The sequence below is a fragment of the Mustela nigripes genome, unplaced genomic scaffold, assembly GCF_022355385.1.
Source record: "Mustela nigripes isolate SB6536 unplaced genomic scaffold, MUSNIG.SB6536 HiC_scaffold_76, whole genome shotgun sequence".
Classification (NCBI taxonomy): Eukaryota; Metazoa; Chordata; class Mammalia; order Carnivora; family Mustelidae; genus Mustela; species Mustela nigripes.
The window spans coordinates 319,993-344,760 of NW_026739491.1; the positions used below are offsets into that span (position 1 = coordinate 319,993).

The following is a 24,768-nucleotide window of genomic DNA, read 5'->3' on the forward strand; positions in this document are numbered from 1 at the left end:
TCTCTGTCTGTCAAATAAATAAAATCTTTTAAAAAAAAAAATCAGTCAAGGAAACCAAAAGTTGTTTCAAACATTGCTTTTATCTTCTGCCTGTTAAAGTTATGACTGCTCCACGAAGTCCCTGCCAAGGGCTGGGACCTGGAACTTAAACTGTTTATGCAAGTTCATTATTGTGCTGATTTTGTTTTTCCTGAGGGAAATCATTGTAAATAATTATGTTCTCAGAAGCACCCCTACAATAATAAATATAAACACAGTATTGCAGGGAAATCAATCCTGCAGTAACCCAGATGCAGTCCCTTGCATCAGAAGTGAAGTAGACGGATGCGTGGATCTGCCCAGAATGGAAGTGGAAAGATCAGGAAGCTTGGGCTTCGACTCTTGACAGGCTCTTTGAACTCACCCCTTTGTCGGCTGCAAAGGAGGAATGACCCTCACGTACTGGCTGTTTTGCAGGCCGGGCCTGAAGCTTCCTTAGAGCACTGGACATGAATGAACTTGGAGCTCTCTGGAAGAGGGGGTGATGTAAATACAAGGCATTTCTGTGTGAAGTGGTCAGGAGTTGTGGTCTGTGCTCCCAGGCTTCAATGGCCAGTCTCAGTTCGCAGCATTGTTCTGGGCAAGCCAGAACTTCCTTCTTCAAGAAAGTCTTGCTGTTGACTGTTCTGAAAGAAACAAGGTTATATCTCCTAGACACCAGAGGAGCTATAGGAAGAGTTGTAACCAGTTTTAACATAGGCTCCGGTTAGTGAATTAGCAGAAATTGTAAAAAGGCAATGAGAACTCACTACACCGTGTCTTATTTAAAAGCCCGTTTTTTTCCACACAGACCGTGGCAAAACACAGAGCACAGCATAAAGCAGGTGTGAAGAGTTCTTGTATAAATAACTTAATTCCTTCACAGGCCAGAATGAGCTCTTCTGCAGTTTAGATGCGGATGACAGTATCTGGCACTTAACGCTGCACTTAGTGTGCGCCGGTCCCCAGGTGACCAACGCAGACTGCATCAGTGGAGGCTCACAGCAGCCCTGTGTGGCAGGTCCTGTTGCCATCCCCAAACTAAGGTACAGAGTGGTGATACAACTTGCCAGATGGCTGCCGCGGACGGAGCCAGTAGATGAGCCCCGACTATGTTGCTGAGGAGAGGTTTGCACTTCTAGACCACTGCCAGGTGCCATTGCATCTTGATCACACAAGCAAAAAACATAGTGCAATGAATGCTGTTTTCTAGGAAGAGAACGGAGACTACACGTATGTGGAAAGAGTGAAGATACCCTTGGGTCATGGGACCTTGTTAATCATGGAAGGAGCGACACAAGCTGACTGGCAGGTGAGAACATGTATGGAACTTGGATTCACGTGGAGGCGGTGCCCTGACGGCTTCTGTTTATTTATTTCTCTAGTAAATGTGAAAAGTAAGTTGCTTTTATCATGAGCAAGAGGTGGTACAGTGACACCATTTTCCAAGAGTTTTGATTCTGACAGTCAAAATGGACCTCTGCAGCAGTGGCATCCAGTAGAACTTTCTGTGATAGCGGAAACATTCTGCATGTTCTGAGGCTCCATGTTGTAGCCACTGGACACACACAGCTATTATTGGTCTTCTGAAATGTGGATAGTGTGTCGAAGGACTGAATTTTTAATATAATTTAAGTTCATTACAATAGCTTCGGGTGGCCAGTGGGTGGCTACCGGGCGGCACAGCTTCTCACCTTAGGCCGGGCTCTCTTAAAACCGGGTCATCTTTAAGGTGTGCAAGTTCATGAAAGAACACTTAGCTTGGGAGCAGAATCGCATGTCTGTCTTTGGTCTCAGTAATTTATGTGTTGCCTTGCGAGATTTGGGAACATGGCAGGAAGCTGCGAGGAAGAACAGCAATTAGAAAAGATAAAAACAATACCTCAGTGTGAGGGCGCTGGCTTATTGGAGTGATGGGGGTGGGGGAGGATTTGCTTCAGAGAAGAAAACCTTTCTCCACAAGACTTCAGAGAGCTTGCTGATGCTTGTGGGGGGTGCAGGGGGGATGAAGTCAAAATATGTCCCATGTCCTCATAAATGTGTTTATGTCAGAATTATTTATATTTCCGTTTAGCATCGAGTGCCCAAAGAGTACCACTCTAGAGAACCGAGAATAAACCTGACCTTTCGGACAGTTTATCCAGACCCTGGAGGGGCGCACTGGTGATATGAGAGCTTTGAGAGAGAAACTGTGCTGAGACCGAACAAATCCTCCGCCGTGAAGAAACTTCCAGAGGCTGGTCTAGCTGATCTCGCAGGGAGGCTGTTCAGAAGACAAGGGTGGGATTTGCTTCCTGGCTTCGGAGTCCTATTAAATGAGAGCCAGCGGGTCACATTTATACTGTGTTTACTGTGGGAACAGTACCCCTAATCACATCTTAAAATCACAGAGCTTCTTTAGGCAAATTAAAAACTGCTGTGGCTGTACTCTCGGTAGGTTTGTCCGTAAGCTGTTTCTCTCCTGCCCCTCCTGCTTCATTTAAGGCACTGTGAATGGGCTTTGCCTCCGTGGTAAAGGCGCACGTGTTTGTTCCTTGTGCCTTTGTGAAGTAGGATATAAACATGTGTCAGTGACCCTGGAGGCCTCCGCAGGCAGACAGCTGCCGAAACCCAAACAGAGGGGGCCTCACAGAGCCTTGTGGAAGTCTGCCTTGACTGCTCAACATCTTGGCTTCAGTGCTTTCGTAATGGAAAGCTGCATATTCTAGGAGCACTTTATTTAACCGAGTCTCCTTCCTGGGACAGACCCAGACAGGTTACAGGCCTCTGAACAAAGAGTGGAAGCCGTGTCTTGTAACCCAGCCATCTTTAGGCAGCAGTTTGGATACTTGTAATACGAGAGGAAACCGTCCCCTCTGAGACAGAAGTAATCAAGTGATGTCATGAGAAATTTAGGCTGAAGAGCAGCAAATGCCCTGCTAGTGACAGCTGTCCCACATAGATGAGTTTCCCCTAGAGAGTGACTTGAGTCATTTAAACCCAAGCCAGTGAGAAGAGAGAGCAGCCCTCTGGGGTTAGACTCAGTTACCTAATAGTTGTCTTTACCTTAAGTTCCGGGAGCCGTGTGACAAAAGCTTTCTTCTGACTCAGTGCTCTCTTAGACATGAGCTCCTGAGATTCAGCAGTCTATGATGTCACCAAGGTTCCCAAAACAGAACAGAGTGGCTGCCCTTTCTTGCCTCATAAAAATCACGTGTCGTCTTGACCTCTTGACTTAGGAGTGCTGGGCTGGATTGATTCCAAACCGACATAGGGAAAACTCGAGAGAAAGAAAATGGAATCAAATGGATGAAAACAGGACAAGAGAGTTAGAGTTTCCATAGCTGCCTGCTGGGAAAACCTACAGAGCCTTCTTGCTTCCGATCTTGTTTCCATTCTGTTCTGGAAGACAGATTGGCTTTGGCGATGGTGGTAGAGTGCCAAAAACTGGCCAGGCTCTTCCCCGGAAGTCAGATGTAACACCAGGCCTGGAAGGCCCTGCTTTCTGACAAACTTCCTGGCTTTTTGCATTGGGGTTCCCCCCTCCCCCTGCCACTTTTTTTTTTTAATGTTTTACATGTGGATGGCTCCTTTCTGTAAGAAATATGAAATGCTTTATAAAATCTGAGCGTCATACCAAGCCTTTCAGTGAGGGCAATGCAAATCACCATAAAAGCCAAATAAAACCTCTAATTCCTAGCTGTTTTCCTGTTAAACAAAACCTGGCCAGGGTGGTACAGCCGGCTTCAGTTGTGAGTTTGATGCACGACATTGGGAAATTCTTCTTCCGCTCCCATAGACGAAAGAACTGGCAGATGGTTCCCAGTGTCCCGGCATCCCTCCTAATGTAGGGTCACGGCCTCCCCTGGTGTCAGCTGCACATTTGATCTCTTCAGTCATCACTGCCATGGCTGTCGGGGAAATGAGTTCCTACTTGACAGCCGACAGCCTGAGCCATGCCGGGCTTCTTTAGCTGAGAGCAGCGGTCTTGGCTTTTGTTCCTTGCTGCCCAATGCTAGATCTACCCCTTATACACACACACCTTTTTTTTTTTTTTTTTTTTAAACCACGAAGATAATGTCCCTTTTGAAATGACTAGTAGGTACTTGTCATAGAGTTAAAGTACAGGGTTTAGGACTGCACAGGGATTTTCAGAACCTAGCAAAGGATGCCCCGGGGCCGCACTGACCTGTTGCTGTGTTTTACTGGCCTTAGATCCTCCCTAGGAATTAGGGGCTGAGCTGCTTTGCCAACATTACTTGTAAAGCAGAGGAAGCAAATATAACAATGTAGCATGAAGAAAAACAGATTTAGTTTTTGCTTTTTTTGAGCTTTAATAACCTACCAGGAACTGTCCTGGGAGCTTTTTCTATGTAATCCCTTATCTTCCCCAAAGCTCGGCAGGAAAGAGGTGTTCTTCCCATTGTAGAGACCAGGCAGCTGAGGCCCCCACAAGAAGGGCCGAATGATTTAATAGGACTTCCAGGCAGCAGAACCAGAACTCAAACCACAGGTGAATCCTTAAACTGCGTGCTTCTTCCTCTGCCTTGATGAATTTAGGCAGAATGGTTGACTGGGCGTCCCTGCCCAGCTCACCCCTGGACCCCATTGGCAGAGCGGACCACCCGGCCACCTTGTTTGTCCTCTGGCTTTTCTTTGTCCTCAGGCATCTGCATCTCCTCTCTTCCTGATCAGCGTTAGCAGCTCCTAGTCAGAAACCAGACTGCCAACTGGACTCCTAGTCAGCCACTTAACTAAGGAAGCTTATTTTGTGGGGAGAGAATGCAGTTTCAGGCAAGTTAGACAAATTCTCATCCAACCTTCCTGTGACCCAGAACAATGTTTCTGATCGTATCCCAGCTAACTCTCAGGGTGGTTGCGCGATCCCTTCCTCTCGATGCTCATCTGTGAGTCCCTCTGGGGGCTCTGAGTGACACCCAAACTCAGCATCAAGCTTCTTCGTGACACTTAACGACAGCACTGTTGCAGTCAGCACACAGCCCAAAGAACACAGGTCCGCTTGTACCCTAAAGAGGTCTTGACGACAGGCGGCTTGCCTCAGGACAGTGCGCAGCCGGTATCCGATTGTATCCTCCATACTGAAATCCCGATTCACGTTGTTGACTAAACCACTCGCTCTGGTGGCTTGGACAGTTCATGTTAAATTTGGAGTTATGCAAGCTCATAAACCTGACATCGCCTGTGGCACTCCATCTCTGCGGCCTCTGTGGCTGATAATGACCTTGCCCTAGTGCTGGTAGGTCTACCTGGACCACAAGTGGCCAGGTCTCCTGAATTGTGTCATGGCAGCCCCACTAGAGGGAAGCGGGTCCTGTGCTGAGCAGAACACTCCCATCGGAGAACTGTAGAGAAATCCTCGACACGTGACGGGTCCCTGCCCTGCTGGGAATACTTCTTCCTTGAATTCTGGCAGCTTTTACTTGGCTGCAGAATATCCAAGACCCACTTTGCCTTTTCTGGTCATAAACACTTGTAAAGTGTTGAATCTGAAGTCTTGATTGCTTTATTTTTCTGAACGATGCTTTTGAAAAAGCTGAGTGTTTCCACAGCGGTGCATTCTGTTTGTTTAAATCTTTACTTCTGCGTGGTTCCACCCATTCGCTGTCCTCAGAAGGACCTGGTCTACAACTGTCCCCTTCCCACCACCCCATCTTCTCCTTGGAAGGAACCGTCGTGGGAGAGCCCGGTCAGTTTTGTGCTGCTGGAATCCAGTCTCAGATATGGCGATTCCTGAGTCTGAGGGTCAACAGGGAATGACGTTGATGTTTGTTTATTAGAGCGGAACACAGACTGACGGTGCCTTTTCCCGCTGGCTTAGTACTGCTGCGCTGATTTACAAGTGCCTTTCCCAGCCCCTTCTTGGGCTGGACTATCTTTTAGGGCTAAAGCTGGCCAAGGGGCCTGGTGTCAGAGAGCAGTACAGGACAGGGTAAGCGAGGCAGGACACTTGTAGCCAGCGTTACAGAAAAATTTGCTTCTCAGGTGAGCCAGTGCCATGCTGACCAAGGTATATGTGACAATGTTGTCATTACAGTTACACCTGTGCTGTCACACACGCACCCCCACACACACTCCCCGAACCCCAGGGACAGTCCCTTTTCTCAGGGGACCTCCAGAAGTGTGGGCATGTTCAGGCAAGATCCTGGCCTCTGACCCCACTAGCTTTTAACTCTGGACACAAATTGTAGGTTTCTGGATGGGGAAAGAAAGATGAAAGCCAGAAGGGAGTTTCCAGAGTATACTGTGTTGGGTCTGGTGTGCCTGGGTGGCTCCATTGGTTAAACATCCAACTCTTGGTTTCCGCTCAGGTCACGATCTCTTGTCATGAGATCAATCCCTGCATGGGGCTTGGCACTCCGTGCAGAGCTGGCTTGGGTTCCTCTCCCTCTCCCTCTGCCCCTGCCCCCACTCTTGCACTTGGGTATGCATGTGAGCATTCTCTCTCTCTGAACAAAACAAAAACAACTGTGTTGGACCTGTAACATCCCTAATCTGGTTTCTTCCTAAAAGTGACCCTAATGAAGTTATTTTCTCATTATTTAATCAGCTGGAGGAGCATGTACCTGAGGACGATCAGATCCTGAGATCTGGTGTCCTGGGGTGGGCTGGAAGAGTCCCATGGGCTGCTTGTCAGCAGGCCTTCTGTGTTGTCTTTGGGCTTTCCCCAGCCCTGGCCCCAGGCAGAGGGGACAGCTGCAGTCTTGGTCCCTTCACCAGAAGCAGCATAGAGACACCAAGCTTTTCCCCTGGGACAGGAACCAAAAAGAAGTGGGCTCTGGAGGGGCCGTGTGATCGGGTTACAGTGAGCGGCCTCCTGCAGGAAGGGCCTGCCGAGCAGCACACGTGATAATCCAGATGCCCCTGAATGCCCCATCAGAACACATACACCCTCCTGGCTTGATGTGGCTGAAACGTTTCCGGTGGCTGCAAAGGGCTGCCTCCCCTGTCCAAGAGGCTGGGGCAGGAAGCCACCCTCCAGGCCCTTCTCCAGGTGCTGTGATGTCCCTATGCCACTGGCTCCCACCCTGCCCTTCCCGGTCTGTACTTGGAGAACAGGCCTGAGTGAGGCTCTCCGGGAGCGGAAACCACACCTCCCAAAACAATGCTGGTCTGAGGGCTCTCTCCTCCCTGCCTGAAGAATGTGGGATGGGTGGATAAGGATGCCACAGGCCTGGGGCCGCTTCCCAGACTCTGGCCCAAGTGTGTTCAGGCTTTAGACCACCCAGGCAGGTCTCAGGAGAAGTGTCTTCCTCTGCCCTTGTTGGTTAGAGAAAAGTTTTCTGGAATGCTTCCCCTGAAAATGTCTAAGGGATTAGCTACTCATTTCTTCCCAGCATGCTGTCTCACATAGTAACTTTTTGTCTCCACTCACCTGCAGTGAAGGGGAAGGGAAGACCGCTCGTCCAGAGGTAAGAAATCCAGGGAGAGTCTTAATGTCTGGCTCCTCTCTCACTGTCCCCCTGTCCCCCAGTCTACCTTCTCCAGCAGCCTCCTGCCTCGTGCTGGGAGGAGGTGAGCCCGAAAGGAGCGCAGTGCACTCTCACGCGAGCCTTCATCTCCCCAAGTACCGTGAGGGTGAAGGTTAGGAACAGCTCCCCCCATTGGACAGATGAGGAAGCCGAGGTCCAGAGGTGCTCCTGTGGGGGCACCTGGCCTGTAAGGCAGAACCAGCAGAAAGACCGGTATCGAGTGCCCAGGCCATTGTTCTTTCCACCACTCAGATCTGTGACCTCCTTTGAGATTTCTGGCCAAAGGCAGCACTTGGGGACAAGCAGGAACACAGACACAGACAGCCCGGAAGGTCCTACTGCCTGCGGGGCCGCCCTCCAAGGAGAGGTCTTGGCTGTCTGCACTGCACCGGTCAGGGGGCTCGATGCGTGGCCAGAGTCCCTGCTGCAGCTGGAGGTGGCCGCCTCCCGCCACAAATAGTGCAGGCCAAGCCCCGCAGGAGCCGAGGAGGGCAGGGAGCTGGACAGTTTGGGGCAAGACGGGCCTGAGTCAGCCTTGTGACTGGGGCGAGCCCCCCTCTTCCAGTGCCGCAGGCACAGGGGGAATTAGGGAGCAGCCGTGACACGCCACACCTGCCCCAGCCTCCACATCTGCCACGGCCTTGTGGGAGAAGCCTCCACTTGAGGCCGGCAGACCGGGGCTAGAGTCTCACTCGGCCCTTTCCAGCCGAGGCCCCTCGGGCCACACAGCTCCCGAGCCTGTTTCCTCAGCAGCGCAGTGGACGCAGAAGCAGCCACCTCTCCGAGCTCTCTTGAGGGCCGAGATTGCAAAAGGACCACTCCTGATGGTAGCGCGCTTGCTAACGTCTGTCATAGGCGGGCGTCCCACGTGCCCTACTGACCCCTGCCCAGATCCACCCCCTGGCTGAGTGATCCCTCCGCAGCTGACCCCTGACGATGGCCCTGTGACCCCACCTTGCCTCTTGGCAAGCCCCCCGGGGTGCCCACACCTCTGTTGCCAGCGGGGCTGCGAGGGGAGGCCCAGAAGCTTGCGGGGTGGTTGGCAGGGGCGGGGCGGCGGCACGGATAGGGACAAAACGAAATTGTCCCTGAGCGAGGCTGATCACATTAAGATCTGGCTGCACTTAAGTGTCTCCTGGGAAGTTGTTCAGACCAAGCTGACGAGAGCCCCCAGATGCCAAAGTGGCCTCGCGGCAAGGCTCGGCTCCCTCTCAGCAGCCCTGCCACATGCTCCCCAGGTGACAGGTCTCTTTATGCCTTGTCCCTGGCCTCATTCCATTGCCCCTGCCCCCTCGGGACAGTGTTCAAGCCTCCCCAGCCTGGGGGAACAGGCCACCAACCAGGCGCAGGCGCACCCCTGCCGGTCACATTGTTTTCTCATCCTTGCTGGCAGTTTCTAGATTCTGTACAGAACGCCTTGGCCTGGAAGATTTAACCAGACTGTCAGACTGGAATTCTGTTTGAGACTGGGGCTTTTATGCCCGCAGATTGTGTATCAGATGTGGCGGGAACACGTAAGAGGAGGACACAGCCCCTTCTAGTGCAGAGAGGAGAAAGCCAGCGGGGACTGACTTACTCTCAATATTAGTTTTTATTCCGGACTACAAAAGGAGTGTTTTTTGCAAGAAATTAAAAAGAAAGATAAAAAGGAAAATCCCTTGTAACTTCACAACCAGAAGCAACAGTACTTCACATTTTGTAGTATACTTTTTCTACATATTTGTATCCTTAAAAAAGGGGGGGGGGGTGCAGCTTCACACTGAACTCATCATTTTGTAGCCTTTTCCCATTTATCAAGAACCTGAGTGGGCGACATTAACCCCTGTCCTATAACATGGCTCTGAATGGCTGCATAGTATTGTGTGTAGTTGTGGCGTCGGTAACCACTCCCATTGTGCTGTGTGTTTAGATCTTTGCTGTTGTCATCGCTGGGGTGGGGTTTGCTATTATTAGTAACTGTTCTGTTGGTTTGGGAACACGGGAGAAGGGATGGTGGGAGGCAGGGTGGTATCATAGCAAGGAGCCCAGGATTTGGCCTCATTCAGACTTCAGTTCTAATAAAAAGAACAGGTAACGTTTCCATAGAGCCTGGATCTGGTGCCAGGCACTGTGTTAAGTGCTTTATGTATATTAACTCATGATTTATTAACCCTCATAGCAGCCCAGGGACTGGGAGCTATTTTTAGCCCCATGTTACTATTCAGGAAACAGAAGCACCATCCTGTCACTTAACGTGAACGTCCTTGTGGCTAAACCTTCATGCACATCTATTATTTTTTTCTTAGAATACATTCCTAAAAGTGGGGTCCTCGCCTGGATTTGGAAGGCTGTGCCTATTTCTAAGGCCTTGAATTGATCATGTAAATGGCTTTCCAAAAAGTTGGCACCAACTTCTCCTCCTCCCAGTGGTGTCTGAGCATATCTGGAAATTCATGCTGTGCTTTAAGAACCAGTAACAAGCCAGGCCCTGCACTCAGCATTCTCCAGAGCTTCTCTCGGGGGGAAGGAGAAGCAAGCAAGCACTCAGGACGTCCTGGGGAGTAGTATCATTGAGGTCAGATGTTGTGTCGTTTGTTGAGAAAACAAGACAATTCAAACACTTGAAACACCTTCGTGACAAGGTGACTGGGAGGCAAGGGGCCCTCACAGCGAGAGCTGCAGGGCTGGGAGGAGCAGGAGATACAATTTGGGGTGGTGGTCAGGAGGGGCTGCCTGGTGGAGGCGGACCTGGGAGAACGGGGAGGACTGGGAAATGACGGTGGGGGTCCTAGGTGGTTTGTGTTGAGGCGGCGGGGCTGGGGGTGGGGGGCGGTGGTGAGCTGGAGCACAGACAGGGAGGGAGGGAGAGGGGCCCAGATCGGGCCTGGGGGCCACGGGGGGCTGGGAACAGTTTTCAGGAGGGGTGAGGGGAGGGGCTGCAGGTGGGAGGACCCACGGGGCAGGAGCCCACGCAGAGAGATGGGGATCCCCAGGACAGCTGAGGAGAAAAGATGTCGGGTTTTTTGGTGCTAATAACACCCTTTCTTGCCGTAAATGCTGAAGCATGAGTAAAACAGACCCAGGACTCAGCTACAAGATCAAAACACCCGTGTTCTTACCGATAACCCTGGATGGGAGACCTTGGCTTATAGCCACCATCACAGTCAGACTTCTCGCTACTCCTTCCCAGAGTCTAGGGGCACATGGGGCACATGGGGCACCCTGTTCGGGAACCAGCACAGCAAGCCCTGTCCCTACCAGCTGCCAACCCCCCTGAGCCTGCGAGGAGAGAGATTCCCCGAACCCGGTTCCTCCTCCCAAGCCTGCCTCTCGGGGAAGTCTGTGCTGCCCTCCTGGAGAAAGAAGGGGTGCAGGAGAGGGGCGGGTGCTGCCTTTCCGGCGTTCTGCCCTCCTGAGAGTGGGGCAGTCGTTTCCTCAGTGCAGAGTCAAGTGAGTCCTCCTCGCTCCCATCCCCTTGGTGTCCTCCCGCCCAGCCCCAGGATGCTTTGGGGGAAGGTGTGCCAGGGATCAGCCCGGCAGGGCAGTGCCCAGGGATACACGTGGGGCCCGTGTAGAGCTGCTTCTAGAGCGCGTTGCTTCGCTGACGGCTGCCTGGTCTTTTTGGCAAGTTCCTTCCCCTGAGTGTTTCCACCTATAAAACAGGGCTGCCGTAAGAATTGAGCGTGATGTGTGTATCTGGGGCAGCTGTTATCAGATAGTGTGTAGATGTGAAGGAAAGTCCTGGGCCCCGGAAACAGGGTGGGGTGAGGCTCACACAGGGCCTCAGGCAGATCTCACAGCCGGTGGAGCTGGAGTCACTTTGTAGAGGGGTCTAGGACAAGGCCTCAGGGGAGAGAGGGCCCAGCATGGCCAGGAGGGACCTGGGAAGTGGCTGCACAGAGGCATTCGTGGCAGCAGGGGGGAGTGTGAAAGCACCCTGGTTCTGGGATGTTCCCATAGAGAGGGAGTCGGGGGAGGAAAGGAGGCAGGGAAAGAGCCTGAGTAGGACCAGTCTAGAGAAGAAAGGGCCCAAGGACATTCTGTCACAAACACCTCCATGCGAAGGCCCGAATTCTTCCTGCTTCTAGCCTGGGAACAACATCGGGTACGAGTGGCCAAGGCTGAGAGTGTCTCTGAAAGCATCCTGTGGCGCTGGGGAAGTAGTGTCCAAGCGTCAGGACACGGTTCTTGTCCTGTGTCTGGACTGTGGGCCGAGCCTTGTCCTGCCCTTGGCCCCAGATCTCCATCTGCAGAATACAGGGGTTGAACCAACTTAGTGTTTTTTGGAGCTTTTTGGACCAGAACCCATGGTTTAAAAAAAAAAAAAAAAAAAAAAAAAAAAAGTTTACACACATACACACACACACTGTTTAAAACTAAAGCTTTATTACATGTGTTTACTCTCCTGTTTTCTGTACTGTTGTGCATCATTAAAAAATGCTGGCCGTGGCCCCCTATCCATTGGTATAGCCCACTAATGAATCACGCCTCTTGGTCTGAAAACACTGCCCCAGCTCATCTGGAAGATTCCTTTCTCTTCTGGCAGCTCGCTGTTCTGTTCCATTTACTCCGGCCTCATGGCCTCTATCAGCCAAGCCTTTGTGCTTTTCTTCTCAGTATCTGCAAACAGTGGTTTCCAGTCTCAGGTGTGGAGACTCTTGGCCCGAAGGTGCTGGAGTGCGCTGCTCTGAGTGGCCTCCCGCCCGGGCTCACGGTGAGGGGCCCCGGCGCATCCGTCTGGCCACGCGCTACCCACTCTGTCTTGCATCCCTGGGCTTCGTGAGTTGGGAGGGGCGCCCAGGCCTTCTCCTGCACCTCCACATGAAACAAGTGGGCTTGGATGTCATCCACACTCCCCTCCCTCTACTTCTGTACTACAGGCTCTACTACTTGGCCCACAGGACACCAGTCTTCCTTCTGGTAGAGCTGTTGGGCAGTGGAGCCTGGCTCCCAGTTAGAGTTCCAGACTCTTCCCCGGACCCAGCCCTCTTCATCTAGTCCTTCCTCCCACTGAACCGCTCCCTGGTCAGGTTCAGGAGCCACTGTCATGGGGATGACTGACAGATGGGAAGAGTTTTGGCAACCAGAGGACCTAGGAGCAAATCTCAGCTCTGTCTCTGCTGGGCTGTGTGGCCTTGGGAAAGTTCCCGAACATCTCTGAGCCTGTTGCTTTAACTAAAGCTTGGAGATAGTAACACCTATCTCAGAGGCTAAGCTTAAGGGTGCAGTGATAGGTTCAGGATGCTTTGTTTGTGACCAGCATGAAGAAAGACCAAGGAGATGCCTTCCATGACCAGTGACAGGCAAGGCAATGTCAGAGAGAGGCTTCCTGACATTGGGTACCTCAGGAGTGACTGCCCCTTGCCATGTCCATATCATGCAAAGAAACTGGGGCACAGCAAGCATCTCATGTCCACTAGGCAACCCGAGGCCGTGTCTGAGGAGGAAGATGGGGCCTGAAGAGGACAGACTTTCTGGGCCCCCAAAGTGGGCCAGTAGCTATTCACAAGACTGACAATGTACCCTGTCTAAAGGCCAGGCTCAGAACACATTACGTGAAAGGGCATCTTTTTGACACTGGTTTCTTGGAATCTGTTTAAAAATTCACCCTCCTACGGGGCTAGTTTGGCCTCAGTATGTTTTAATAAATCAGCTAGTTTGGTTCGGGAGAAGGATGGGGCAGTCATGAGGCTTCCATAATCACAGAGTAGTGAGAAGAACTTTCTAGCAAACACCAGAACCAGGGTATCCAAACAGGCAGTCTTGAGCTGCTGTTTGCTTATTCTCGCGCTGTTGCCTCTTACTACGGCTGCGGGAAAGTCATCCCTACAGGCTGTCTCCAGAGTCCACAGCACTTTCCTGTTGGTGCCCACCCCCTCCTGCCATGCTGGTGAATAATTGAAAGGTAGATGTAAGCCGAGCTGGAGACAGGCGTGACGCTGCCTCTGTCCTCTGAGACTGCAGTTCCAGGGTAGCTGTTGCCCAGAGCTTGGGAAGTAGTTCCTCGGAGGGCTCCCAGGCACGCTGGCTCTCCACAGCTGCAGAAACAGGGGCTCCCACAGCCCAGGGCCACATGGCTCCCACAGCAGAAGCTGGGAGGCCCCGAGCAAGACGTCCTTATGCAGCTGGGACTCGGCAGCACCCCAGCAACCTGCTTATCTCCTTGCCTCTGGGTCCCCGGCCGGCTCCAGCTGCCCTCTGCTCTGTTTTGGCAATAACCCGAAGACCGTCCTTCCAAGACTGGCACTTTAACCCAGGAACAGAAATTTAAGTCCCCGAGCTTGCTTTAAGGGGCCACCTGGGGCTGGCTGATGGCTTGGTAAAGGCAGTGACAACTTCTAGCTTTATGCTCATTAGCCGGGGAATGTCTGTGGGCCTCAGTTTCCCTGTCCATATGTGAAGTGAGTAGTGCCAGATGGACCCATTCCAGAGAACCTGTCTTCCGTGAGGACAATGAGGCTGGGGTAGGGTCCAGGGCTGGGTTCCATCCCAACTCTGCCTCCGCACTGCTACTTGGTGTGGGAACTCGTTCTGTTTCCCGCCCCTTTCTGGGCCTCTGTGACCTCATCTCAGAAGATGGCAGAGATATCCCCTCTTTGGCCAGAGAGGGGAGAGAACCCACTCTGCAAAGCTCACGGGCCTCAGATGATGTGGGGTTTCCTCCTGATCCATATAGGGATTGTCACACCAGTGGTCCCTGGAGAGGGACACTCAGACCTGCAAGAAAGCATGTAAGAAAACCAGAAGCCCAGCCTCTGGACAGCCCAAGCCATGCCAGGAAGCAGGCCCCTGGCAGGGAAATGCGCCGCCATCAGCCGCATTAGCAGAGTCAGGCCTGGAGGCTGGACATGATGCTTAGGAGTCTTCCTGGGGTTCTGGCTCTGGCTGAGTTCCTGAAAATCTCCCTGCCTCCCCTCCAGTCTGGTACTCCCTGGGGCTCATCCTGAGAGTGGAGGGAGGGTGGCAGGTGCCTCCCCCAGTGGGACCAGCTCTGCCCTGCCACCCCTGGGAGCCTGCCAGCCAGTAGCTGCTGTCCCACCGCACTGTCTCCAGTGAGACCCTGGTGAGACAGGGAGCTCACTGCTGCATGAATGGGGCCACTGGGGTGCGGGTGCTGAATTCAGGCTGAAGGTCTGACTTGGGGAGATCGTGGGGGTCTCCCTGGCTCCTCTCCCTGCCTCTCTTTGTCTCTCCTGTCTCTCCCTCTTGTGTCTCTCGGGCCCTCTTTCTCTCTCTCTCTCTCTCTCTCTCTCTCTCTCTCTCTCTCGTGCACACCGACACCCCCTCTTGGAACTTGCTGGGGATTGTCATGGCAACCCTCCAGCAAAATTATCAAAACACTTTTATGCTCACACTCGTACCAGACGAAGTGCTAATTCCGAGTGAGGCAGAAGCAGTTGGTAAAATGCTGGAGTCCCAGGCTTGGTCCGGATGGCTCGCTGGTGCTGGCGGGGGCAGAGTGGCCCCAGCAGGAGGTGAGGGTGGGGTCCGGAGGCAAGAAAGGCCCCGCCACAGAAGGTGTGTTTGTGGCTGACCCCTCCCCACCCCTTATGCCACATTCACGTTTGCATTCCACCTCCACAAACCCAGAGACATGCACACACGTGTGCGTACACACATATACACACACACAGTGGCTAGACCAAATACACCCATAGTGCAGACTGACCCAAACGGCAACTTCTGGAATAACCATCACCTCATTCAGCCCTTGGAGGCATGAGATTGACTCTGGGGAGACTTCTGGGTGAGTGTAGGGGGGAAGCCAGCTGACTAAGGCTTCTAGCCGGCCTGGGAAGGTCCATATGCCAGGAAGGCAAAGCAGTCACCGGAAGGGGCCTGACCCTCCTGCCTCCCCCACCCCCACACTGCCCCCCTCAAGGAAGCAGAGGAGCATCTGGGCAGAACTGCCCCAATCTAGTTCTTTCTGCTTTACTGTGTGTCCTCCCCAGCTCACTGCCTCTCTGCCTCCCAGGACAGACTTGGCCTCCCTGCTCCCATCCGACCGGGGCTAGGGTACTGCAGGCTCCCTTGGAAACAAAGCCCTGTTAATAGCTGAAGAACTGGTGATTGCTTTTTTTAATCCTAGGCTCTGCCCAAAAGCCAAAGTGTGGGTGGGGACGGTGGAGGAGGTGGTGGCACAAGCCCCTCCCCGGGCTGCTTCCACCTTCCTGCCCCATCTGCTCCCCCCGCCCCCCCCCCCCCCCCCCCCGCAGCCTTAACCTGGGCTCTTTGCCACTCTCGGGCTCAAGAGGAAGCATCTCCTGCTTGCAAACAGGTCACCTCATCCCTGATCCTCCTGAGGATTTGAAAATGTTAGAGCCGGGTGGGCCCCATTTCGTGAGTCTGGCCTCCTCACGTCACAGATAGGGAAACTGAGCCTCAGAGGTGGGAAGCAACGGGTTCAAGGCCACAGAGTACACGGGCGATGGAGCACATAGGGCATCGCGCGCGCCTGACTCGGCCGGTGCGGTTCCCGTCCCGTCGGAGGGGCAGGGAGACGGGGTGGTGCGGGCGAGGAGCAGGGCTTTCTGGGCCAGGCACATTCACCCGGCTCCTGGCGCTGCACGTAGCACTGAGAGTTACCCCGGTGAGCTACAAAGCACCCGAGGCTATCGGCAGAATGGAGGTGATGGCTAGGCTCCCCCTCAAAGGACACCGTGAGGATGATTTTAGGGGAGGTTCGAGCAAAGCACCATTGGCAGAATGCCAGGCACGTAGTGCGTCTTCAACAGATGACATTTCTGTGTCCCTCCTCTGTAAGCCCAGGGCTACGGGCCTAGCAAGAAAAGGAACCATTCTTCACTCCCTTTAATGGCTCTCCTCTGCCCCACTGGGCCCGGGAGGCAACTTAGCCTGTTCCGGCAAAGCCCACATGGACCCAGCAAACTCAGCAATGCCCGGAGGGCAACAGAGCCCAGGCCCTGACCCCCGGGCAGACCCCTCCAGAGCCCCCAGATCTGCCCACCGCTCCTTGACACATGCAGCTCTCACTGGCTCGCACCCCATGCCCCATCCCACATCTTTGGAGGAAGGTAGATAGGGGCTGGGGGTGCTGTCCAAGAAGGCCAATATCCCGTGCTGCCCCCCAGGACCACCTTTGGGCACTGGTAGTAACGCCAGACAATGAAGACATTACTTAGTTGCTCTGAGAGCTTGACCTTGCTGGGTCTGGCTTCCTCCTCTACCTTGTGAGTCAGGCAGAGGATAAGTCACCCAAACCCTAAACAGCCCTCCCTCCCAGCAGGAGCTTCTTGGTCCCTGTCCATCTCCTCAACCATGCTGGGGGGCGGGGGAGGTTTGAGCATGAGATAATGAACACGAAAAAGAACTGGATTCTCATGTTTCTGCCATGCCGGCCACTCGTCCAGGTGCTTTCCCTACACTCATCGTGGACGCCCAGCATTACTTCTGTGCTGAGGAGCAAAAGGGAATCTCAGAGAGTAGGACCTGCTCAAGGTCACAGAATGAGCTCAGGGCAGAGTGGGGTTGGACTCTAGCTTCGTGTTCTCCTGACCGGACGGTGGTCCCTGGCTGATTTCTGTGGATCTGGAGGGCACAGCACATTTAAAAGGGTCACCTAGGGCTAGGGTTGGTCCTGGAGGCAGCCTGAGAGGTAGAGCTGTGGATGGGGGTGGGGGAGGTCAGTGGTGGAACAGAGGAAGCTAGGTCATGTGGGAGTTCAGATGCCACCCTTGAGGCAAAGACCATCTCTCTACCCTCCCTTCTCTTCCCAGAAGGCCCCTGTGAGCAAAGCCAGACTTGCTGCGGAGCAGAAGTGACAGGGGCCAGGCTGGTTGCTAACCTGGGCCCGTTGATGTGAAGCAACGGCCTCTTTTTTCCTACTTTCACCTCCCTGGGGCTGAGGATGGGGAATCTTCTATCAAGGAAAGCTGAGAGGAGTGACCTAGGGTACCCCAGTCCCTGGCCTGCGGACTTGGGGTCCGGAGGAGCTGTGCATGTTGGGAAGGAAGCCCCGGTGGAGATGGTGTCACCAGGAGCTATGGGAAGCACAGGTCACGGGGAGACGAGGAGAGGGTGGCAGTCCACTTGCAAGGAACCTGGAGCTCCTGCTGTGGCCAGCGCTGGCTGGGGTACTGGGGAGCTGGAGGCTGGCAGGCCGGTGGGGAAGGTAGACAACACTGTCGAGGGGAACAAACATGTGAGAAGGCTGTTTGGTTAGTGGTATAGAGTGCCTGAGGGACCACTTAGAATAGGGTGGCCAGGAAAGGTTGCTCTGATAGGAAAGCATTTGAGCGGAGACCTCAGTGGTGCAGAGAGATTAGTGACTTGCCCCAGGGCACACATGAAATTCAGGTAGAGCTGGGTTAGGACCTGTCTCTTGACAGCCATTCTAATCATCCTCCTTTTAGAAACATCCTTCTGTTGCATTCTGACATGTTCTTCTGGTTTCCGTCTTAACCCTGTTGGACATTGCTTCTCTGAGGACTGGCTCATCTGAGCCCCACCCCCGTGTTGGCTGCTCCCACCCCTTCTTTCTCTGGAAGGTGGCCTTTCACTCACTATCCCTTCTGCACCCCGAAGACTCCCAAACTGCTACTCTGTCCTTCACCTCTCCCGGAGTTCTTCCAGTGTCCTGCTTGACCTTGGATGTCTACGGCTCTCTTGGTTAGGACAATGAGTTGATATAATAGAGACCTGAAATTAGAGTAGTTTAAAAATATTCAGTTGACTGGGACGCCTGGGTGGCTCAGTTGGTTAAGCAGCTGCCTTCGGCTCAGGTCATGATCCCAGGGTCCTGGGATCGAGTCCCACATCGGGCTCCTTGCTCGGCGGGGAGCCTGCTTCTCCCTCTGCCTCTGCCTGCCTCTTTGTCTGCCTGTGCTCGCTTGTTCTCTCTCCCTCTCTTACAAATAAATAAATAAAATCTTTAAAAAAAAAAATTCAGTTGACTGTTTTCTCATGTAAGAGCTCCAAGGGAAGTGTTTCAAGTTGGTAGATAGCTCTGCCCCACAGGGTCATGTAGGGATCCAGAGTAACAGGAAGGATCTGGGGTCTGTCTGGTAATCACTCTTCCAGTCGGTATGGGGGGAAAATATGGGAGCTTAGGGTGGGATTTTCCTCTCATGCAAGTGGGACAGAATTCGAACCATTGACTTCTGCTGACATTGCACAGATGACTCTTTTGACACACGGCCCAACCTTAGCTGCAAGGGAAGCTGGGAAAGGTGACCCAGCTGATGGACAGCTGGCAGTCTCTGCCACAGCCCCCCTTCTGGAACCATGAGGACTTCCCTGCCCTGGTGGTGGAGGAAGTTCTTGCCCTTTGTTTGTCTCCCTGGCCCTTGACTTTGCCCTTGGCAAATTCCTTCTTGCTTATTACTCTCCACTACCGCCGTATGGGATATTGAAGGTCTGTCTTCTTCTAGCACATATTTGGACTGGAAGGATCATGGGCTTTTGAAGTCCAGCCTTGCAATTTTGTTGATAATAATAATTCCTTCAGAAACTTGGTCTGCCTCTAGTCAGATCCACGTGCCAGCAGCTACACCCAGAGCTCCTTTCCTGTCTGAGTTATTAAGTCTGTCTGCCTTGCCCAACTCCTCTCTCTTTCATTGTAATGAAAGCTATCCTCAAGGCATCTAAAATAATGGACTTGAATGACAAGGCAACAGTGCTAATACAATACTTCGCTGCAGGAGTGATCCCTCTGCCTGGTGTCACAGACAAGCTTGGAGAGAGGCTGCAAACCACGACAGTCTGATCTTCTGCTCTTTGGACAAAACCAGCTGGGCTTTGCAGCCCTGACAATAGCTCTTCTCTGTATTAGCTCCCCTTCTGCTCATCTCTGCTTGCAGACCAGCCAGTCTCTTTGCTGGAGTCTCAGGCTAAAAGCATCATTGAGCAGCCAACATGTGCAAATGTTTTTAGCTCTTTGCAGCTATTTTTTGGGAATTACAGGCTCAGCGGGCATGTGGCCCATCTTCTCAATTATCACAGGTAATGTTTTTCATAAATGTTTTGTCACAGCCTAACGAGGGTCACCAGCTTTCCATCCTCCACTCCCGGTTTCTGTACTCCCTACCACCTGTTGCCAAAGCCAGTGCCATAGATTTTAGGTTTTTATACGTGGCAGCTTTGCATTCCTGGTACCAATTTCTGTATCAGAGTATTGCTAAGCCGCTGTTAAAAGAAAATCCCAAATTCAATGGCCATAAACTAATTTTTCTCTCACGTAACATAGTTCGGATATGAGTATCCAGGCCTTGCCTGCATAGGTAGAGGACTTTAATGGCTAGCCAGCAGACTCCACAATGGGCCTACCCATCTCCAACCTTCTCACCCCCCACTACCACTTCCCCGTCTACCACTTGCGCAGGCCAAATCCATAAAAGTCAACCTTGGTTCCTCCCCCCACCCTATCAGCAAGTCCTCTTCTCCTATCTTCAGACACGTCCCAAATATGGCCTTTTCCCGCCCTCTCTTCACCCAGTCCGCATCTTCAGTGTCTTGAATCTGGGTGATGGTCTCCATCTTTCTTCATCCCCACCCCTCTCCAGTCTGTGCCTCCCATGGCAGCTGGAGTGAGCTCTTAAAACATGAATTGAAGCATGTCGCCTGCCCCAGACTCCCCAGTGCCTTACCACTGCCCTTAGAATAAAATGCTATGTCCTTAACATGGCCGTCAAGGCCTTCTGTGACTGTCCCTGCTTCTCGTTACCCCCTTCCCACTCTGCTTTAGCCACATGGCTTTTCTTTCTCACTGGCTCTTCCCCTCCTTGGTGCATTTGCCCTAGGATTCCCTTTGAAACACTCTCCTTACGCTCTCACTTGGTCACACTCTGGTTCCTTCTTTGTACTCCATAGGACAAGGGGCTTCAGTGTAAGTTAAGAGTGAGGGCTCAGGAGAGGAGTCACCCGGGTTTGAATGTCAGCTCTGCTGCTTACTAGCTGTGTGACCTTGGGTAAGTTGCTTACCTGTTCTGTGCCTTGGTTTTTCTATCTGTAAAGGACAATAATAAAAGTATTTGTTTCCCAGAGCTGTTGAGCTAACACATAAAAAGTACTTAGAGCATGGCCTGTAGTAAGCTCGTAGCAGTAACATTATTGTCCCTCAGATCAACCACTCTGAGAAGCTTTTCCTGGCCCCGCCTTCTGCACCTTTCTCCATCTGCATCTCTCCCACATCACCCAGGATCAGGGTCTTGTTTTGAGATTTATTGTCTGCCCGGCGCACTGGAATGTAACCCCTGAGCTGGGACCCAGGAGGTCCTTAATGAATCTGTTGAAAGGCTGTGGAAGGAATGGAGGCCAAACCCCACTGATTCCTTCCTTTCCCCGTGGCCCTGTGAGCCTGGCTGGGTGCCTGTGGAAGAAGGGAGTGGGGGAAAAGGGTGAGCTGGGCTCTGTGCCTGCCACCCTTGAGACCCATGTGGTCTGGGGTGGGGGATGCTCACAGTTCCTTCTTGGGAGTCAGGGAAACCAGGGGACCTGCTCTCAGAAGCCCCAGGGGCACTGGTGGGTACCAGCCCTCAGCACAAGGCAGTAATAGCACCGGCTGGTTCCATCCATTACTAAAGGACTAACTACTTATCCTCTCGGTGCCTCCACTATGTCGTATGTAAATTTGGGAGACCAATTACCTCACAGGGCTGTTATGAAGATTAAGTAGGGTAATATATGTAAAACGAAGCTCCCTGGGTGGTTTGGAGTGAAGCTCTCCAGATTGTAGTTATTATCATTGTTATTAGTGCCTATCCAAGTGTCATTCTTCTGAGCTTGAATAGGGGGCTGGTGGCGGGGGACCCGGGGGCGGGGTTGTGGGGAGACAGAGCGAAGATGGCTAGGGAAGGGGAGAACCGGAATGGAATAATCGGGCTGCGTTTTTATTCGTCCACGGCTCTGTGCGGGTTTGTGTGTGTCTATGTAATTGCGTTTGTCTGGGGAGGCGTGACGAGGATCCAGAGAAGAAACCCAACCTTTTTTCCGAACTCAGTTCTGGGGAGCTAGGTGCCCCGCTGACCGGCGCCCGGCTCTCCCCGCTGCGAGGAGGGCTGGGAGCTGCCTCCAACACGCGCCCAACGCAGAACCCGCGGCGGAATCACCAGCGTCTTGAGTGTGTGCATTTGGGATCTGGGAGGGGGAAGGGGACTGCGCCGCCGCGGCCGCCACGGTCGGTAGCAACTTGAGGATCCCAGGACGGACAGCGGCAGCCCAGAGTCCGCCGATCCGAGCCCCCCGCCCCCCATCCCCCGGGTCTCCGGCCACCCCGCCCCGCCGTGTGCTCCCGGGGCCTCGGATGCTCCCGGAACCCCGCGGGCGGGGCCTGCCTTCCGGAGCCGGGTTGGCTGGGGGCGGGCGGGCGGCGCTGGGGAAAGGGCCGTTACTTTCCCAGAGCGGCGGGGCGACGTCAGGCGGAAGGGCGCGGGGCGCGCACGCTTTAAATGGCATTCGCTGTCATCCGAGCTCGCGGCCGTGTGGGCAGGAGCGGGCTATATAAGCGGCGGGCCGGGCCGCCGCGGGGCAGACGGTGACTGCCGCGGCGGCGAGCGCCCGGGAGCGCAGCCCAGCAGCGCGCGCCGAGCCCCGCGCCCCCCGACGGGCTCTCCCGCCCGCCCTCCCAAGAAAACGCCGACCCGGGCCCGCGAGGGCCGCCGCCACCCCGCAGCAGATTTGGATCCCCCGCCCGGCGAGCCCCAGGCTGCTGCCTCCCGGGGGGCCCCGGCGCAGCGGCCGCCCCCCGAGAGCCCCGGCGCCCCGCCGCCCGGCCCCGAAGACGCCGGCAGCGCCATGGCGGCCGCCAAGCCCGGCGAGCTGATGGGCATCTGCTCCAGCTACCAGGCGGTGATGCCGCACTTCGTGTGCCTGGCCGACGAGTTCCCGCAGCCCGTGCGGCCCGCCAAGCTGTCCAAGGGCAAGGGCCGGCTGCGGCGGCCGCGCCAGTCCCGCTTCAAGACGCAGCCGGTGACCTTCGACGAGATCCAGGAGGTGGAGGAGGAAGGGGTGTCCCCCATGGAGGAGGAGAAGGCCAAGAAGTCGTTCCTGCAGAGCCTGGAGTGCCTGCGCCGCAGCACGCAGAGCCTGTCGCTGCAGAGGGAGCAGCTCAGCAGCTGCAAACTGAGGAACAGCCTGGACTCGAGCGACTCCGACTCGGCCCTGTGAGGGGCGCTGCCCGGGGACCCGCGAACCCGGCCCCAGAGGGCCCGCGCCCCGGAGGCCCGCGAGGACGGGGACCTCTCGCAGGGCTGCGAACTGCTCGGTGCGCCCCGCGCTGCGCTGCTCCCGGGCCGGAGCGCGCGGGGCTGCCGGGGAGGGGGGCCGCTTTCTTTGCCCTTGTAAATGTTTATTTTTTAACTCTTTCCCAGTACGGACTCTGCCGTGAGTGTGTGCGGGAGGCGCGCCCGCGCTGAGTCGGCGCTGGGTCGCCGGGGCTTCCCGGAGAGCCGCTCCACGCCCTTGTCTGAGGGTCTGCAACTCCGATTCCGCTCACCGCTCCGCCGTGCCCCCCTCCCCAGCGCTCACCCGTTCACACTCACGCCAACACACTCTCGCTGAACACTTTTATAATTGTTAGGCGCGGCTGATGGGACTTGGGGCGCAGCTGCTGCTGCGGCCGGAGGACTGATATTTATTTTTGCATTGCGATGGCTGACGGCGTTTATTTAACGATCTTTTTACTTGGATATGTCTGTGAGGCTCCCGAACGGAGACAAATAAAGTCAATATATTTGCACAGTGCATTTCTCCAGGCTCTTGACTTCTTGAACCTTCGGGGCTCAGGCTCCTGAGACTGGGGGAGGTGGGAAAAGGTTGTGGTTGGAATGGGAGGTGGGATCCCCGGGTAGAGGTAACTCCACAAACTTCAATCACCGGAACGAGGTCGCGCCCGGGGTTCCCCGGGGCCGTTACTCGCCTCCCCAGGTGGATCCATTCCCGGCTCCGAGCGCTCTTGCCTCCCTACTCCGTTCCCCATTGCCGGCGTCCGGGATGGAGGGAGACGCCCGCGAGGCGAAGGTCGGCGCGGCGAGGACGGAGAGAACGTTCCTTGGTGAGGCTGACTTCTCAGGGAGGCCGGGTCAGGGTCATCGTCCCGCCTTCACCGCAGAACACCCCACTCCCTCGGCGCCCCTTCCAGGCGGCGGGTGGGGCGCTGCCTCAGTCAGCAGTGGGAGACCTGGGAGGGGATATTTGGGTGGTGGGATCCGACAGAGTGCTGCGTGTCCCCTGCGCTGACTCAGCCCCGTGCCGGGCGCCCCTGCACTGCCCCCAAGCAGACAGCGGCCGTTTTGGTTCTTCGTCCCCTTTCTTCAGCCTCCTTGGCCCTCTTCAGGGCTGTTCAAGGAGACTGGGGCATGTCTTTGGTCAGAGCCTGCAGGGCGCTTGGGTACCACTGAATCTTCCCACCCCCTCTGTTTACAGATGAGAAAACAAACTTAGGGGAGAGGGAGAGGTCACACAGAAAGTAGTGGCTGCGCAGTCAGCTGTCCTGACTCGCTTCCAGAGCTCTCTCCATCATGCCAGCCCCTTTCCAGTGTCTCCGGCAGCTGCCCCGCACCCCTGCCTACACCCTAAACCCTGAGTTGGCAGTGTAACACTATCACCTGGCAGTAGGTGGCGATCTATGTAATAAACAACATCCGGTGGAAGAGGGCAGGTCCACACACTTGGGGCCCCCACCCAGCCAAGCCCTCCAGGATTGCTGCAGATCTGACCCACCGTGGCCAGGCCCTGGACGGAGGAATTCAGAGATCCGTGCAGAGTTTGGGAGCTTTCCCTACTCCGCCTGCCCCTTCTCTGGAGATTACAGTTTCTGTTCTCGGGTGCCCTCTGGTGGTGGGGCTGGTGCTGGTGCTGGAGCTCAGCTCTGCCCGCAGGGCGTCTGTACTGCCTCTTGACACCACGCCTCTCCTAGCCCTGGACTCTGCAGAAGAGGGGAGCCGAGGAAGTGAAACAAAGAAACAAAAATAGAACCCGTAGGGCCTGAAAGAATGTTCTCCCATCTAGGAGGCCAGCCCAGGGCCTTGGGGGTCTTTGGCGCTGCCTAGCCCATGGGAACACACTGGCCACTGCAGTCCCAGGCCACAGCTTCTTTGTGCTTGGGGTTCCTGACAGAAAGCCCTTAACTTCAGCAGCCACAGCCCGGCCAGGCAGCCATGAGTTCAGACTTTGATTCCAGCAGCATGGCTAGGCTGGTTTGAGCTCCTTGGGGAGAGGGGGGTGGCTGAGACTTGGAACTGTACCCGCACCCCAACCCTGTTCTAGTCCCTCATCCTCCTCCCCTGTCTTATCTTCCATCTTTAGCAGTAAGTCCTGTTTCTGCTGTTTAAGTGGTGGGTGCCCC

General features: G+C 54.4%; 2 protein-coding genes across 6 annotated transcripts in view; both read left to right on the forward strand.

The window, feature by feature from the left end:
• Positions 1–5,589, forward strand: part of LOC132008213 (alpha-ketoglutarate-dependent dioxygenase alkB homolog 3) — a 39,906-nt gene extending 34,317 nt beyond the window's left edge. For 2 of the 5 annotated variants that reach the window (XM_059386649.1, XM_059386650.1), the window contains exons 10-11: positions 1,232–1,330; positions 2,093–5,583. In XM_059386649.1, the coding sequence (XP_059242632.1) occupies positions 1,232–1,330; positions 2,093–2,185 (192 nt within the window). In that variant the 3' untranslated portion in view covers positions 2,186–5,583. Of the gene's footprint in view, positions 1–1,231; positions 1,331–2,070 lie in introns of those variants that run through there. The other 3 variants (XM_059386652.1, XM_059386651.1, XR_009401571.1) reach the window with 3 other exon arrangements.
• A 10,305-nt stretch (positions 5,590–15,894) lies between these two features.
• On the forward strand, positions 15,895–23,165 carry LOC132008265 (uncharacterized protein C11orf96 homolog). Its single transcript, XM_059386805.1, has 2 exons — positions 15,895–16,056; positions 21,609–23,165. Exons 1-2 carry the CDS (start codon positions 15,895–15,897, stop codon positions 22,587–22,589), a joined length of 1,143 nt encoding a protein of 380 aa, XP_059242788.1. The 3' UTR covers positions 22,590–23,165.
• Positions 23,166–24,768: the final 1,603 nt, after the last annotated feature.

What these genes read in the sequence shown, in the direction of transcription:
- LOC132008265 (XM_059386805.1), top strand. Translation starts at nt 15,895, where the DNA reads ATGGAGCACATAGGGCATCGCGCGCGCCTGACTCGGCCGGTGCGGTTC. An exon ending in TAGCACTGAGAGTTACCCCG is followed by an intron (nt 16,057 to 21,608) that starts GTGAGCTACAAA and finishes CACGGTCGGTAG; the next exon opens with CAACTTGAGGATCCCAGGAC.